Raw genomic sequence first — 14,937 nt, 5'->3', positions numbered from 1 at the left:
GATGAGGTTCTACTAGGGGGCTGCTTCCGGGGCAGGGAATGGTCCAGGCTTTGGGTAGGGTTCTGGCCCTAGCTCAAGACCAAAAGCACAAACAAAGAAAAAAATGTTTAGCTAACAAAATACATGTTAAGATTAAATATACAAACTTGTACCAAAAAAAAAAGATTAAATATACAAAGTTTGTATAAAATATATATATACAAAGTTTAAATGTATAATGCATTTGTTGTTTACTTATTAAAGTAACAGTTTAGAAATTTCTATCAATAGTAACTGTAACGGCCTGGCCCAACCTGCCCCGGGTTGGGCCGACCCGATGAGAACCCGACCCGAGCGGTCGGGCACATGCTCCCTACCACGTGACCCGGACACGCGTCTCTGCCAGCTCCTCGCCTCAGCTATGAGGGAGCTTCGAGGAAGATGGGCCTATCCTTGCGGGGCCCATTTCTGACACGATATAAATAGGGAAGGACCTGTCCTTCCCTAAGGTATGTCACCTTTTACACCTGTCACATCTTCCACCTGCACACCAACTGACTTGAGCGTCGGAGTGTCTTTGCAGGTGGCACCCCCCTTTTGTTCATCTCCTCCTGTGACGAGATCTCGGCTACTCGGCAGATCCTAGCCCAACACCTTCCAGGTCGATGCGTTGCCACACCCATTATTGATCACCCGACTTGTCCGGCATCCGACTACCGAACATTGGCGCCGTCCGTGGGGACACGCTCAAATGGAAGTCGCACCGGGTCACGGAGACCAAGCTCGAGGAGCCGGAGCGGAGGGGGCAGCCTCCGTCGCCTCGCTGAGGGGGCGGCGGAGGTCGCCCCGACAACACACAGAACAGCATACGAGGACACGACCTTTCGGGGGAACGGGTAGCGACAGCGCCATAATAATGCAGGAGCTACGCCACAGAGTCCAGAACCTAGAACGCTAGCTGGCCGATCGGGAGCAGGACGGGCGAACCACCGATCCCAGCTACACCCCATCCCCAGAAAGAGAAGAGGACGACTCCCACCGAAGCCGCTCGCGGCGCACCCCCGCATCCCGAACGGAAGCAGAGAGCACGCGCGAGGAATCGCCCATCCCGAGAAGACGAAATGACACGGTCATTTATTCCAGGGGAAGACCAACTCGCCGAGCCGCGCGTGATCGCGAATACATGGAGAGGAGAACACGACAACCCGTGATAATGGGCGCCACCCCATTCCAGCGATCTATCCTCGAAGTCCGGTTGCCGAAACACTTCGACAAACCAACGGACATGAGGTACGACGGAACCCAAGACCCTCTAGAACACCTCACGGCCTTTGAGGCCAGGATGAATCTGGAGGGGGTAGGGGACGAGGTAAGATGTCGCGCCTTCCCGGTAACCTTAGCGGGACCCGCGATCAGGTGGTTTAACGGCCTTCCGCAGGGGTCCATCCACAGCTTCTCGGATATCAGCCGTGCATTCCTAGCCCAATTTACAACGCGAATAGCAAAGGCGAAACACCCGATCAACCTTCTGGGGGTTACCCAAAGACAGGGAGAGCCGACAAGGAGGTACCTAGATCGTTTCAACGACGAATGCCTTGAAATCGACGGCTTGACCGATTCGGTGGCCAGCCTTTGCTTAACAAATGGCCTCCTCAACGAGAACTTCCGGAAACACCTTACCACGAAGCCCGTCTGGACGATGCACGAGATCCAGACGGTAGCCAAAGAGTACATAAACGATGAGGAAGTCAGTCGAGTCGTGGCTGCCAACAAACGGCAGTCCGGCTACAATCAACCGCGGCAACACGGGAACGGGGACAGGCCAAAGGAGCGAACCAGGGAAGAGGCGCCAAACAAGACGCTGAGGACATTCCCCCGAGTCGGGAAATTCACCAACTACACCCCCCTCGCGCTCCCTATCGTGGAAGTGTACCAACAAATAGCAGAGAAAGGAATCCTGCCGAAAGCCCGACCGCTCAAGGACCGCACCGGAGGGAACAAAAACCTCTATTGCGACTACCACAAAGGCTACGGTCACCTGACGCAGGATTGTTTTGACCTAAAGGACGCACTCGAACAAGCAATAAGAGAAGGCAAACTAGCAGCATTCTCCCACCTTATCAGGGAGCCAAGGAGACGTTATCGCGACGAAGATGAGGAAGGCAAGATCCGTTCGGCCAAGCGACGGCCAGAGCCGGAAGGCGGAGATCACGGCCTCACTGTGATAAACGTAGTGACGGCCAAAAACGCTGCACCCAGATCCAGATCCGCACACAAGAAAGATACAAAGATACTGTCAATTTCCTCCTCACCGATGCGGAGTTCTAAGAAGCCCCCGCACATCTCCTTCGGCCCGGAAGACCAATGGTTCGACGACGCCCCGGAAAACCCACCCATGGTCATCACGGCCCGGGTGGGAATCGGCCTCGTTAAACGCATCCTCGTCGATACAGGGGCGGACTCGAACATCATGTTCCGCAATGTATTCGACGCGCTAGGGCTCAAAGACGCCGATCTGACGACTCACCAACACGGGGTCATAGGGCTAGGGGATCATTTCATTAAGCCGGACGGAGTGATATCCCTGCCAATCTCATTGGGACAACCTCAGGGTCGAAGGTCGGCGATGGCCGAGTTCGTGATCCTCCGAGACTCGACTGCCTATAACATCATCTTGGGAAGGAAGACGATCAACGACTTCGAGGCCGTAATCAATACAAAGCTGCTAGTTATGAAGTTTGTTACCGACGACGGATCTATAGGATCCGTAAGAGGAGACCTCGAGACGGCGGTCGCTTGCGACAATGCCAGCCTCTCCTTAAGAAAGAAGTCTAAGGAGGCGTCCGGCGTATTCCTGGCCGACCTAGATGCCAGGGTAGACGACAGGCCCAGGCCGGAGCCAGAAGGAGATCTAGAGAAGTTCAGGTTCGGCGACGAAGAGGATAGATTCACATTCGTCAACAAGAACCTCCCGTGCGAGCTGAAGGAGCCCTTGGTCAAAATGATAAGAGCCAACAAAGACTTGTTCGCCTGGACACCGGCCGACATGCCGGGCGTAGACCCAAAAATCATGTCGCATCATTTAGCCGTCAGGGCGGAAGCGCGTCCAGTGGCCCAACGTAGGAGGAAAATGTCGGCAGAAAGGGCAGAGGAGGTGGCCAAGCAGACGGCCAGCCTCCTCGAGGCAGGCTTTATACGAGAAGTAGACTACTCGACATGGCTCTCGAACGTAGTCCTGGTGAAAAAACACAACGGCAAGTGGAGAATGTGCGTAGACTACTCTGACCTCAACAAAGCTTGTCCGAAGGATTGCTTCCCCCTCCCTAACATAGACGCACTCGTCGACGCCGCGGCGGGATATCGGTACCTGAGCTTCATGGACGCCTACTCCGGTTACAACCAGATACCGATGCACCGTCCTGACGAAGACAAGACGGCGTTCATAACGCCAGGGGGAACATACTGTTACAAGGTGATGCCATTCGGCCTAAAAAATGCGGGGGCTACGTACCAGAGGCTGATGAATAGGATATTCCATGACCTCATAGGGAAGACAGTCGAAGTCTACGTAGACGACATCCTTGCGAAGACGACAAGACCTGACGATCTCTTAAACGATCTGGCAAGTGTCTTTGCGTCTCTCCGACGACATGGAATGAGGCTGAACCCCCTCAAGTGTGCTTTCGCCATGGAAGCAGGGAAATTCCTTGGATTCATGATAACCCAGAGAGGGGTGGAAGCCAACCCGGAGAAATGCCAAGCCATACTCCAGATGAAGAGCCCGGGTGATATAAAGGACGTCCAAAGGTTAGCGGGACGGCTGGCCTCGCTGTCGCGGTTTCTCGGAGCATCCGCAACAAAGGCCCTGCCATTCTTCAACCTCATGAAGAAAGGAATAGCGTTCGAATGGACACCCGCATGCGAGGAAGCCTTTCAGCACTTTAAGGAAATTCTGGCGGCACCCCCGGTCCTCGGAAAGCCAAAAGATGGGGAACCGTTGTACCTTTATCTCGCTATAACAGGAGAAGCTCTGGCCGCGGTCTTGGTGTTAGAAGTAGGGAGGAAGCAGCAACCAGTCTACTTTGTCAGCAGGGCCCTGCAAGGGGCAGAATTGAGGTATAACAAATTGGAAAAGCTAGCTCTGGCACTCCTGACCTCTTCGCGAAGGTTAAAGCAATACTTCCAAAGTCACCAGATTGTCGTGAGAACGGACCAAGGGATCCGACAAGTGCTCCAAAAACCCGACTTGGCGGGAAGAATGATGACCTGGTCCATTGAACTCTCCCAGTACGACATACGATACGAACCCCGGCAAGCCATCAAGGCGCAGGCGATGGCAGATTTTTTGGTAGAAGTAGCGGGGGATCCAACAGAAGACACGAACACACGGTGGAAGCTCCATGTTGACGGAGCCTCCAACCAAGCGTTCGGGGGCGCCGGGATCATCCTGGAGAGCCCAGCCGGGGTCGTGTACGAACAGTCAATCAAGTTCGAGTTCCCCGTCTCAAACAACCAAGCAGAATATGAAGCCCTTATAGGAGGACTGGCCTTGGCAACAGAAGTTGGGGCAACGAGGTTAGAGATATGCAGCGACTCGCAGATCGTCACCTCCCAAGTGAACGGGAGCTACCAAGCTAGGGACCCCCTACTGCAGAAATACCTGGAAAAAGTCAAAGACTTGAGCCGGAAGTTTGAAGAAGTCACGATCCAGCACGTTCCAAGAGAACGGAACACACGGGCAGATCTCCTGTCGAAGTTGGCCAGCACCAAACCAGGAGAGGGCAACCGATCTCTCATCCAGGGGAAGATGAAAGAGCCGGCGGTCACACTACATCTCACAAAGCTAAACCCCTCCTGGCTGGACCCCATCACCGACTTCTTAGAAAACGGCAAGCTCCCCGACAATGAAAAAGACGCTAAGAAGCTAAGAAGGGAAGCTGCCAGATATGCCATCATCCAGGGTCAGCTGTTCAGAAAAGGGTTCAACCACCCCCTGCTGAAGTGTTTACACCCCGACCAGACGGATTACGTCCTTAGGGAAGTCCATGAAGGGTGTTGCGGCCACCACATAGGAGGCAAGGCCCTAGCGAGGAAGTTAATCCGAGCCGGATACTATTGGCCATCAATGATGGTCGACTCCATGGAATTTGTCAGGAAGTGCGTCAAGTGCCAAGAAAATGCCAACTTCCATCGTGCGCCGGCCTCAGAACTCAGCTTGCTAACGTCCTCCCGACCATTCTCCCAATGGGGAGTCGACCTCTTAGGACCCTTTCCCGTAGGCCCGGGACAAGTCAAATACCTTGTAGTTGCTGTTGACTACTACACGAAATGGATAGAAGCCGAACCGCTGGCCAGTATATCCTCGTCCAATTGTAGGAAATTCTTGTGAAGACAAGTCATAACGCGATTCGGTATCCCGGAAGTCGTCATCTCGGACAATGGGACACAGTTCACCGACAAGAAATTCACAGAATTCCTCGCCGGCCTGGGCATAAAGCAGAGATTCTCCTCGGTGGAACATCCACAGACAAACGGCCAGGCCGAGTCCGCAAATAAAATCATCCTGTTAGGGATCAAGAAACGGTTGGACGGCAAAAAGGGCGCTTGGGCCGACGAGCTCGCCTCAGTCCTATGGTCCTACCGAACAACAGAGCAGTCCTCCACTAAAGAAACGCCCTTTCGATTAACGTACGGGACAGATGCAGTGATACCAGTAGAGATCGGGGAACCGAGCCCACGACTACTTCTGAAGGGAATAGAGAAAACTGTCGAAAAGGACCTGATAGAAGAGACCAGGGAAATGGCCCACCTGGCGGAGGCGGCACTAAAACAGAGAATGGCTTTACGCTACAACGCCAAAGCGCTCAAAAGAAAGTTCGAAGAAAATGACCTCGTTTTGAGGCGTAACGACATCGGCCCATCCACCCCTGGGGAAGGCAAGCTGGCGGCGAACTGGGAAGGACCGTACCGAATCAAAGAGGTAATAGGAAGAGGAGCGTACAAGCTAGAAAGACTTAACGGCAAAGAGGTCCCGAGGACATGGAATGCGGATAACTTGAGAAGGTTTTATTCCTAAGCCATTTCTGTAATAGTACTTCAATGTCCTCAATTATAATGATTAAACTTGCTCGATTTTCATACGCCATTTCTGCCTATGTTATCACTAACCTTTTGAAAAGCGAATTTTTGCCTACGTTATCACTAACTCCTCAAGCGACTACTATGAAAACAAGGATACACGGCCCCGGGGCTGATCACCCCGGGAGCCCCTCAGGTCAAAAACGCGATAAACGACCTTAACAAAAAGAACGCCACAAACGGCAAACACGAGTAAACGGAAACGGAACGACAGCAAGTAAAGTTAGAAATTAAACAAACGGGTAAACGATCCCATAAGCCCATTAACGGGCACCAAAAGTCACAATACAAGGTTCAACAAAAGAAGAGTTTGATAGTACAAACACTATTTCTTCGGCATATCAACAACCTTCCCATCCTTGATGGTCTTGAAAACACCAATTGCCGACACATCGAAGTCCGGAGAAATAATTTTCACTTGAGCTTTGAGGGCATCTTCAGTCGTGAAAATCGCATTTTTCCCTTGCTCCCTGACCTCCTTGTGTTTCCGCTTGAACAACTCGGCTTCCTCCCGAGCAGTCTTAGCGGACGCCATCGCTTCGTCCCGCTCTTTCTCCAGAGCAGACACCCGACCTTGCGCGGCACTCAGTTGGTTTTTCAAAGTCGCCTCCTGCTCCATCAAGCGGGCCACAGAGGCATCGGCAACCTTCAATTTCTCCTCCGCCGAAGTAACCTTTTTCTGGGCGGCGTCGAGCTTACTCCCCGCTTCGACTAACCGATCCTGAAGCGTTTTAACTTGGGCTTTGTACTTGTTGTTGGCATCAACAGCAGATTCGAGCTTCCGACGAAGCGAAGCCATACCAGAAAGCTCAGATTCAGCCTTTCGGGCTATGGCCGCGCCGCGAAGAAGGGTACGATACATCCACCGAGCCTGCCCCGAGAGGTCGGTGCCATGGAAGTGATCCTCCGTACCCGGGAGCAGCTGGGTATCAATGAACGTCCCAGCGTCGAAGTTCCTTTCCATGACAGTCAGAACCCCCTCGGGACTAGAATGCGACCTCTGTCTCTTGGGAGTAGGGATAATGGACAACTCCTCCTCCTCCTCACGACGAGATGAAGACGAGTGCCCGGGAATGGGAACCTCCGGAGGAATCGGGGTTGCGGAAGTCGGAGTGGCGGCCTTCGCGGACGTCTCAACCTCGGGAGGATGCACTTCCGGAGGAGCTTCTGGAGGAGCCGTCGCCTCCTGCCCTCCAGTGCCCTCACCCGCGTCGTCCTTAAGGAAAGTTTCGAACAAGTTATCCATGCCGGTCACCTCGGCAGAAAGTCCCACTGCAAACAAGTTAAGAAATGAATTAGTAAAAGCAACAACGGAACATCTAAGCAGGCGATGACACGACAAAGGAAACTCACGAATATAATCTCGAGCGGCCTCCCGACTACCCATAAGGAGGTGTGGATTCACATTATTCCTCCCAAGAACCGTTCACAAGATGTCGGCCACCCGCCGGTCCACGGCCGACATCTTGTTATAAGAGACTTTGATGAAAGGGTTAGACCCCGCCCCGAAGCTCCAATACGTCGGGATGAGGCGCTGTTTTTCCAGAGACAGCCAAAAGGGGTGACGACCCTTGACCGGGCGGACCTTAAAATACTTGTCCTTGAATCCGTGGTAGGAATCCTCGAACAAACCAAAGATCCTCCGGCCTTGGGCAGACCGAAAGGACATAAAACCTTTCTTGTGTTTCCCCTCCTTCGAAGGGTTTGTTAGACTAAAGAAAAAGAGGAAGACATCAACAGAGGTCGGCAACTCCAAGTACTCGCACACCATCTCGAAACAGCGAACGGAAGCCCAGCTGTTCGGATGCAATTGAGACGGAGCCACCGAAATTCGATTCAGGAGTTCCATCTGGAAGGAGGAAAGGGGAATGCGAACCCCCACCTGAGTGAACATGGCCTTGTAGAACCAGATCCAATCGGGAACACGGGGGGCATGAAAGTTAATCTCGTAAAGCCGCTCGTGAGGGGCAGGGACGTATACGTCATAGTTTGCCTCCTCGTCGGTACCCCCACAGAGATACTCGGCTTGGCGAAACTCCGTGAGCTCTTCCTCACCCATCTGATTGGGAGAGTTCTTGAGGTCGGAAACCACCCACGCATACGGGTCGTAACCCGCGGCGGAGCTAGACGCTCGGCTAACGACACGAGGCATACCTACAGTGGGGGCACCGTGCGGTTAGTCCGTGAGGTCGGAAGCCAGGGAAAACCTAAAGAAACCCCACGTGCCATGATCACAAGGGGGACTAAACAAAACCAAGGCCAGAACAATGGCGCAAAACCCCCACGACACACCACAGATGGTAAAAACAAAACACGAAGAAAATGCATCCATGAAGAAGTAAAACAAACACAGAATAGATACCCACAACAGGCACAAACAGGCATACAAGCTACCATGGAAGCAAAAAAGGATGGTTACCTGGGTGATCGAAGAAGTTCGGACAAAAGCGAGAGCGCAACGATGAAAACAACAACTGATAGTGAAAATGCAGGAAGAAGGAGCGGGCAGCGTGATCAGAGAGGCAAGTAGAAGGAAAACAGAATGCAAACTGTTTAAAACCGCCTTGTGGAAGCGCGAAAGGTTGGGGGCAGAACAGTCTTTGCACGCGTGGATTTTTTCGACCCTTAATGAGCATTTAAAGCCCTTCGCGAGAAACGAGGCGACAAAAGAACGCCCCGAATCGCGAACGGATGCGAGCAGCGCGTCCCCCGCACGGACGAACGAATTCACGACGACGGAAGGAAAAATAACTCGCCTCCAACGACCTGAACGGTCGACTAGCGGCGCGTGGGGGCACTGTAACGGCCTGGCCCAACCTGCCCCGGGTTGGTCCGACCCGATGAGAACCCGACCCGAGCGGTCGGGCACATGCTCCCTACCACGTGACCCGGACACGCGTCCCTGCCAGCTCCTCGCCTCAGCTATGAGGGAGCTTCGAGGAAGATGGGCCTATCCTTGCGGGGCCCATTTCTGACACGATATAAATAGGGAAGGACCTGTCCTTCCTTAAGGTATGTCACCTTTTACTCCTGTCACATCTTCCACCTGCACACCAACTGACTTGAGCGTCGGAGTGTCTTTGCAGGTGGCACCCCCCCTTTTGTTCATCTCCTCCTGTGACGAGATCTCGGCTACTCGGCAGATCCTAGCCCAACACCTTCCAGGTCGATGCGTTGCCACACCCATTATTGATCACCCGACTTGTCCGGCATCCGACTACCGAACAGTAACTTTAGGATACATGCTATTTATAAAAAAAAGGGCATGACAAAAAAAATGTCAACAAAAAAAATAGATTAAGAGGAAAAATAATCCTTTATTATTATATATTTACAAATTTGATCATTATTATTTAAATATCAAAAGAGATGCAAATTTAAATTACAAAAAAATCTATGAATTTAAGAAACATTTCCTTTTTCAATATTATGTTATTGCAAACATTAATTTTTGTTGCAAAATAATACATTTCAATAATTTTTAGTGAACAAATTAGTCAAATTCTTAATGATAATAAGAATTTGAATTAATAAGAATTAAAAAAAAAGTTTTTTTCCCATCTGAAAAAGGAAAAGAAATAAAGATTGAGAGAACAATTTGTTGACGTGAAGGAATTGAAGAAGGAGATACAATGATTGAAGCTTCCACAACGAGTCAAGTAACATAAAATAACAAATTAAATTAAAAAAAAAAAAAAGCTCACTACTTAGTACTTACTATACAACAAAGATTTAGAAACACGCACGTGAAGAAGTTGGGTAAGGTATGAAGACAATTTTCATGATGAATGTCACACTCTGAAAAAGGTTACAAGCCGTTTTCTGCCTAAAACAAAAGAGGTTGCTTTGTCCATTTATCTTATCTAAGATATGAAACCAAAAGGACCCACTTTTTAATTAGGTCATGAAATGAGATGAGAGCATGATTCATTGATTCCTATTTAGTAAGCAACATTGCACCTACAAGAATTGAACAACAAGTTATATCATATACTACTTTGTACCACTCACAAGGGGACAATGATCTTATTAGGTAGAATGTACGAACTTTATGTTGTATAGATACATAGAATTTGTATTGGCTTGTTTGAATTGCTAGGTTTAAAATTGTGATTTGACTTGTTAATACATATGTGGTTTTAAATTAGTGTAATATAATTATAATCAATGTATTGTACCAATGTATGTGGATTCATCAACCGATGTATATATTTTCTATCTCTCATTCTCTCTTCTTCTACTTTGAATGATGTTGATAGAGCAATTATCATCCTTTTCTTTGATGTGACATACAATCTCACTGTTCTTTCTTTTATTGTTCATGGTTTTTGTATCATTTGTATTTTGTTTTAGCAGTCTCTCACTTTCTACGTCTTTAGTTGTAGTTTTCTTTTCTTTTCTTTTCTTTTTCCATGTTTTAATTTTAGGAAACAATTTAAATTGGTCTCCAATTATTTTTTAGTAGTCACTTTAATTCATCAGCTTTATTTATTAGCTATTAGTCTCTAAACAAATTAAATCATGAGTATTTTTATTGATAATATGTCAACATAGTTAAATTAAGAACATCACCACTTCAGCAGGGAGCAGGGTTGTTCAAGATCAAATCCGACCCAAAATTTAATCCAAACTCAAAGCATATTTTACAAGATTTGAGTTTATTATTTCTTTTTGGTGTTATTTTTGGGTTGGGTTTGGATTATATTTTGGTCATTTGGCCTAATTTAAAATTATTTTTTTACAATAAAAATATATATTTTATAGTAAAATTAGTAATATTATATTATACTTTTATATTTTAATTAGTATTTTTAATATTATACGGTGTTATTTTTATTTTAAAATAATTTATTTTAATATAAATATGATATAACATTTGTTAAATTTAATTTTTAAACTAAAATTATATTATTTTAATATATAAAATCTATAAATTTATATATACTAATTTTATATCGGATTTATCTCTCGATTTATTTTAAGTCGTTTTTAATTCGTATCAAAATAAATTTAGTAAATAATAACTTTTTAAAATTGAATCTAAATTTATTTAAATCCACTCTAACTCATGAACACTCCTAACTGGGATGTGAAAAAAACTCATCCGAAAATAAATCTCCCATGGTTTTGTAATAATTTTGACATACATTATACCATCCTAGCACATTCCAATAAATGACGGTGCTATATGATTTTCCAAATAGTCTTTGGTATATATAGAAGGTGGGGCATCAATTTCTTGCAATTCTGATGTCAATGTGCTGTTATAGCTTCAACGCCACTAATTTTTTATTTTTTATAGAATATAATATTTTATTAAAATAATTGTACTTACAGATAAAAAAAAATTAAATCTTAAACTAAAAAAAAACAAATAGATATTCTGTATATTGAAATAAAATTTAAAAGTGCGTCTAATATTAATTATAAAAAATTTGTAAAGATAAGAATAAAGATAAAACTGAGTTTCTTTAGTTCTTAAATTTATACAAAAATACTGCAACATTATAAGATATTTTTTTCTTTTTTCTAATAGAGTCTAAATTTGTTCTTGATTTGAAAATATTTTTGTGAATAAGAAATAATCTTCAGTGTATCTTTTCAAATCTAGATCTGTATTATCATATTTAAATCACCTTAAAAAAAATAGAATTAAGACACCATAAAAAAGGATAACCACTCGTAAAAAGAGGAGCCAAGCTTATAAAAAACTCATCCTTTGTAATAGAAAACTCATCCTTTCGGTATAAAAAAAATTAAGTGGTTGTTCCAAAATTTAAAGTAATTTTTTAACCTTAAAATACATTGTAGGATAATTTAATCGTATTATTAGAAAGATAATAACTAGAATAATTTTATTTAATTTTAATATTTAAAATTTATAATGTTTGTAATATCTATGATTATATATTAATTACACATAAAATTATTTAAATATTTTATTAATAATTAAGAATATAAAATAAGTTTAAATTGATTTTTGTTCTTTCCTAATTATTTTTTTATAATTTATATATACGTCATTTGAACACTGGCTAGGGTCACTATAATTTTAGTCAACTTTTATTATTCTTAATTAATTTACTTTTTCTTTTGTGGTTTTCTAGCCTAAAATTATGTTCACGCAGTTTAGTCCACGTGGCACTCATGCATCTAGGTCAGAAGTTCAGTGGAAAAACAACAGTATAGACTCCAATTTACGGTGAATTATTTTACATGACAATTACACCAATCCATGATTCTTGAATCTTGATGTAACTATATTTTAAATTATTAAATCCTGCCATGTATGTGTAGAACTTACAATAAACAAATAAAGAACATTATTCGATTTAATATTATTCATTTCGACGAAGGGATTATTGATCTAAAAATTTTAAAAAATATTAGAAATTATTATATTTTTATTAAATAGATATGAATTAATTTGTATAATTATTTTAATACAATTTGATATGAAAAATAATTCATCTAATAAATAAAAAGTTAGAAATTAATTTAATATATAATTAAATTATCCTATTACAATTTTTTCGAAATGAATTAGAATATTACTCTTTTATATATATATATATATTATATCTTTTAAATTAAATATTAATTTTTAACTCTTTTTAATAAATAGACATCACATTTTAGGCACCATAACATTCGCCATAAAAAAATTAGCCACTTGCAGGGCGTAGTTAGGTCAAGAAAGAAAGCATATACCAAAAGCTCTTTTAGGGTGTTCCAATGAAATGCTACATATGTGGATTTGTGGTCCCTTTCAAATATCTCCCCCAACCCCAATCGGAAATTTAGATTTGAAGATTTAGATTTGAAGATAGCCATCACCGTAAAACCTAAGCTTGAAATAAATGGAACAACACAATAATTCGGATAAAGTATATTTTTAGTTTTTGTCAAATATTTTAAAATATTTTTATATCAATTTTATATTTTAAAGAGAAAATATTTTTTTGTTATGATTATTTTTTCGAAAGACAAACTATTATTTCATAATTTAAAAGTTTAATAAATTTTTATTTATCTAAAAAGTTGGTCTAAACAAGCTTGTAATCAATTAGTAAACAAGTAAACAATAATATATTGACATATTAAATATAAATGCCACGTAAATATCACATAGAAATGATTTTTTAAAATAAAGATTAATAAATTCTTTAAAAAAGAAACATTCTCCCTCTTCTTCAACCTAAAGCGACTCACTCTTTGTATAAGTTTTGACTCCATGGATTGTTAATGGTAATATCGACCATGACTTCTTGAACTTGTGTTTTACTACGACTCTCTGCTGTGTTTATTGTTGAACTCTTTTAGTCTTTTTATTCAAACATATTGTAGGTTCATGATCAGTGGCAGAATTTGAAACAAATTTTTGGGACTAAATAGAGGATAATTGTTAAGATGTTTTTGATATGAACCTATTTAAAATAAGCTTATCTAACCTCATTTCTCTGGTTTGGGTGATATTGTCAAATTTAAAACCGTTTTTCAGGGTCTCTAAAAGCTTGGTCACCAATCTTGGCGAGATTAGTAACTCCACTATGATAAAAATAGCCGTAAACTCACTTCGGTTGGCTAAGTTAAGGATGCACCTCTTATTCTCAAAGAACCTAGAGAAAAATAAGCGCACAGCTTATTTCATATTCAAATCAACTTCAACTCTATTCCATAAATAAAAGATACATTGAGTTATTTATACTAGTAGGAGAAGGAAAAAGCCTTCATAACTTAAATGATGTGGGACTAATACATAATATAAAGTTCACTATCCTAACCAATATGGGACTTGTATTCCATTATTATAATTAACTAATATAATTAACCTACTAACACTATTTGCTCCCGTGTCAGTCTTGTTACAAAGAATTAAAGTCAAACTCATCAGATGCAACTCTTTGAACTTTTAAAGGTTGTATCTCACTTTTTTCGTGATTCATTAAAGTAGAAGAACTATTTACAGGTGTTGATATTGTAAAAGTTATTTGTTCTCCTTATTGAATATTAGCCTTCCTCTTAAAAAATACATTAATTCTTTGATTTTTCATGATTATTTTATATAAAAAATTTGAATATATATCCTGTAAAATATGTAAAAAAGAAGTTAGAAGGACAAATATTAAAATTTGTAATATTTATTGAATTTTTTTTATCAATTTATACAAATACAATAATATCAATTCTTATTGAATATTCTAATATTTTTTATCATATAAAAATAAAATTAAATAAAAAGTAAAATATAAAATAATATTAAATTAAATAAATAAAAAATACCTAATTTTTTATATTTGAACTCAAAGGTAGAGGGAGTGTTGCTTATTGAATAGAGAGTTGTGAAATGCAATATAATCAGTTCAATCCAAATCCAACATATTTTAAATATTTTAAACTAAAAATTATTATACAATAAAAATAAAAGATGAAAATTGAACTTGAATACTTTAAGTCATAATAAGTATTTGAACTAATTTAACTATTTTTTATTTTTTGAAAAAAAATTACTAATTTTTATATAAAAAATTTGGGAGCATCAACTAAGCTCCACCCCTATTCATGATGATGTATTGGTCATATATCCGCGCTAAAAGCCTAAAAGCCAAAAAACACAAAATCATTTCGTATATTGATTTTGTTTGGATGAGTTTTTAAAAAAAATTAAATTATTTATTTAAATTTTTTTAAAAAAAATAAAATTAATTTTATATTTAATTATTTTATATAAAAATATTTTATTTAATAATTATGTTTAGATATAATAATATAAAAATATACTTTTTATTTATTATTATGTTAAAATTATTATTTTTATGT

At 42.1% G+C, this 14,937-nt stretch overlaps 1 protein-coding gene across 1 annotated transcript; it reads left to right on the top strand.

Moving 5' to 3' along the window:
- The first annotated feature begins 1,162 nt into the window (after positions 1-1,162).
- On the top strand, positions 1,163-6,055 carry LOC130974388 (uncharacterized). The gene is made up of 3 exons (XM_057899262.1): positions 1,163-3,371; positions 3,528-5,333; positions 5,403-6,055. The coding sequence occupies exons 1-3, from the start codon at positions 1,163-1,165 to the stop codon at positions 6,053-6,055; spliced, it is 4,668 nt and encodes a 1,555-aa protein (XP_057755245.1).
- The last annotated feature ends 8,882 nt before the right edge of the window (positions 6,056-14,937 follow it).

The sequence above is a fragment of the Arachis stenosperma genome, chromosome 1 (genome assembly GCF_014773155.1).
Source record: "Arachis stenosperma cultivar V10309 chromosome 1, arast.V10309.gnm1.PFL2, whole genome shotgun sequence".
NCBI classification, from domain to species: Eukaryota; Viridiplantae; Streptophyta; class Magnoliopsida; order Fabales; family Fabaceae; genus Arachis; species Arachis stenosperma.
This window is presented reverse-complemented; position numbering and strand designations above follow the sequence as displayed.

Bases quoted from the DNA above. Each gene is read 5' to 3' on its own strand.
- LOC130974388 (XM_057899262.1), top strand. From the start codon at position 1,163: ATGGAGAGGAGAACACGACAACCCGTGATAATGGGCGCCACCCCATTC. The intron at 3,372-3,527 runs GTTACAACCAGA...ATGACCTCATAG, and splicing joins CTTCATGGACGCCTACTCCG to GGAAGACAGTCGAAGTCTAC. The intron at 5,334-5,402 runs GTATATCCTCGT...GTATCCCGGAAG, and splicing joins AGAAGCCGAACCGCTGGCCA to TCGTCATCTCGGACAATGGG.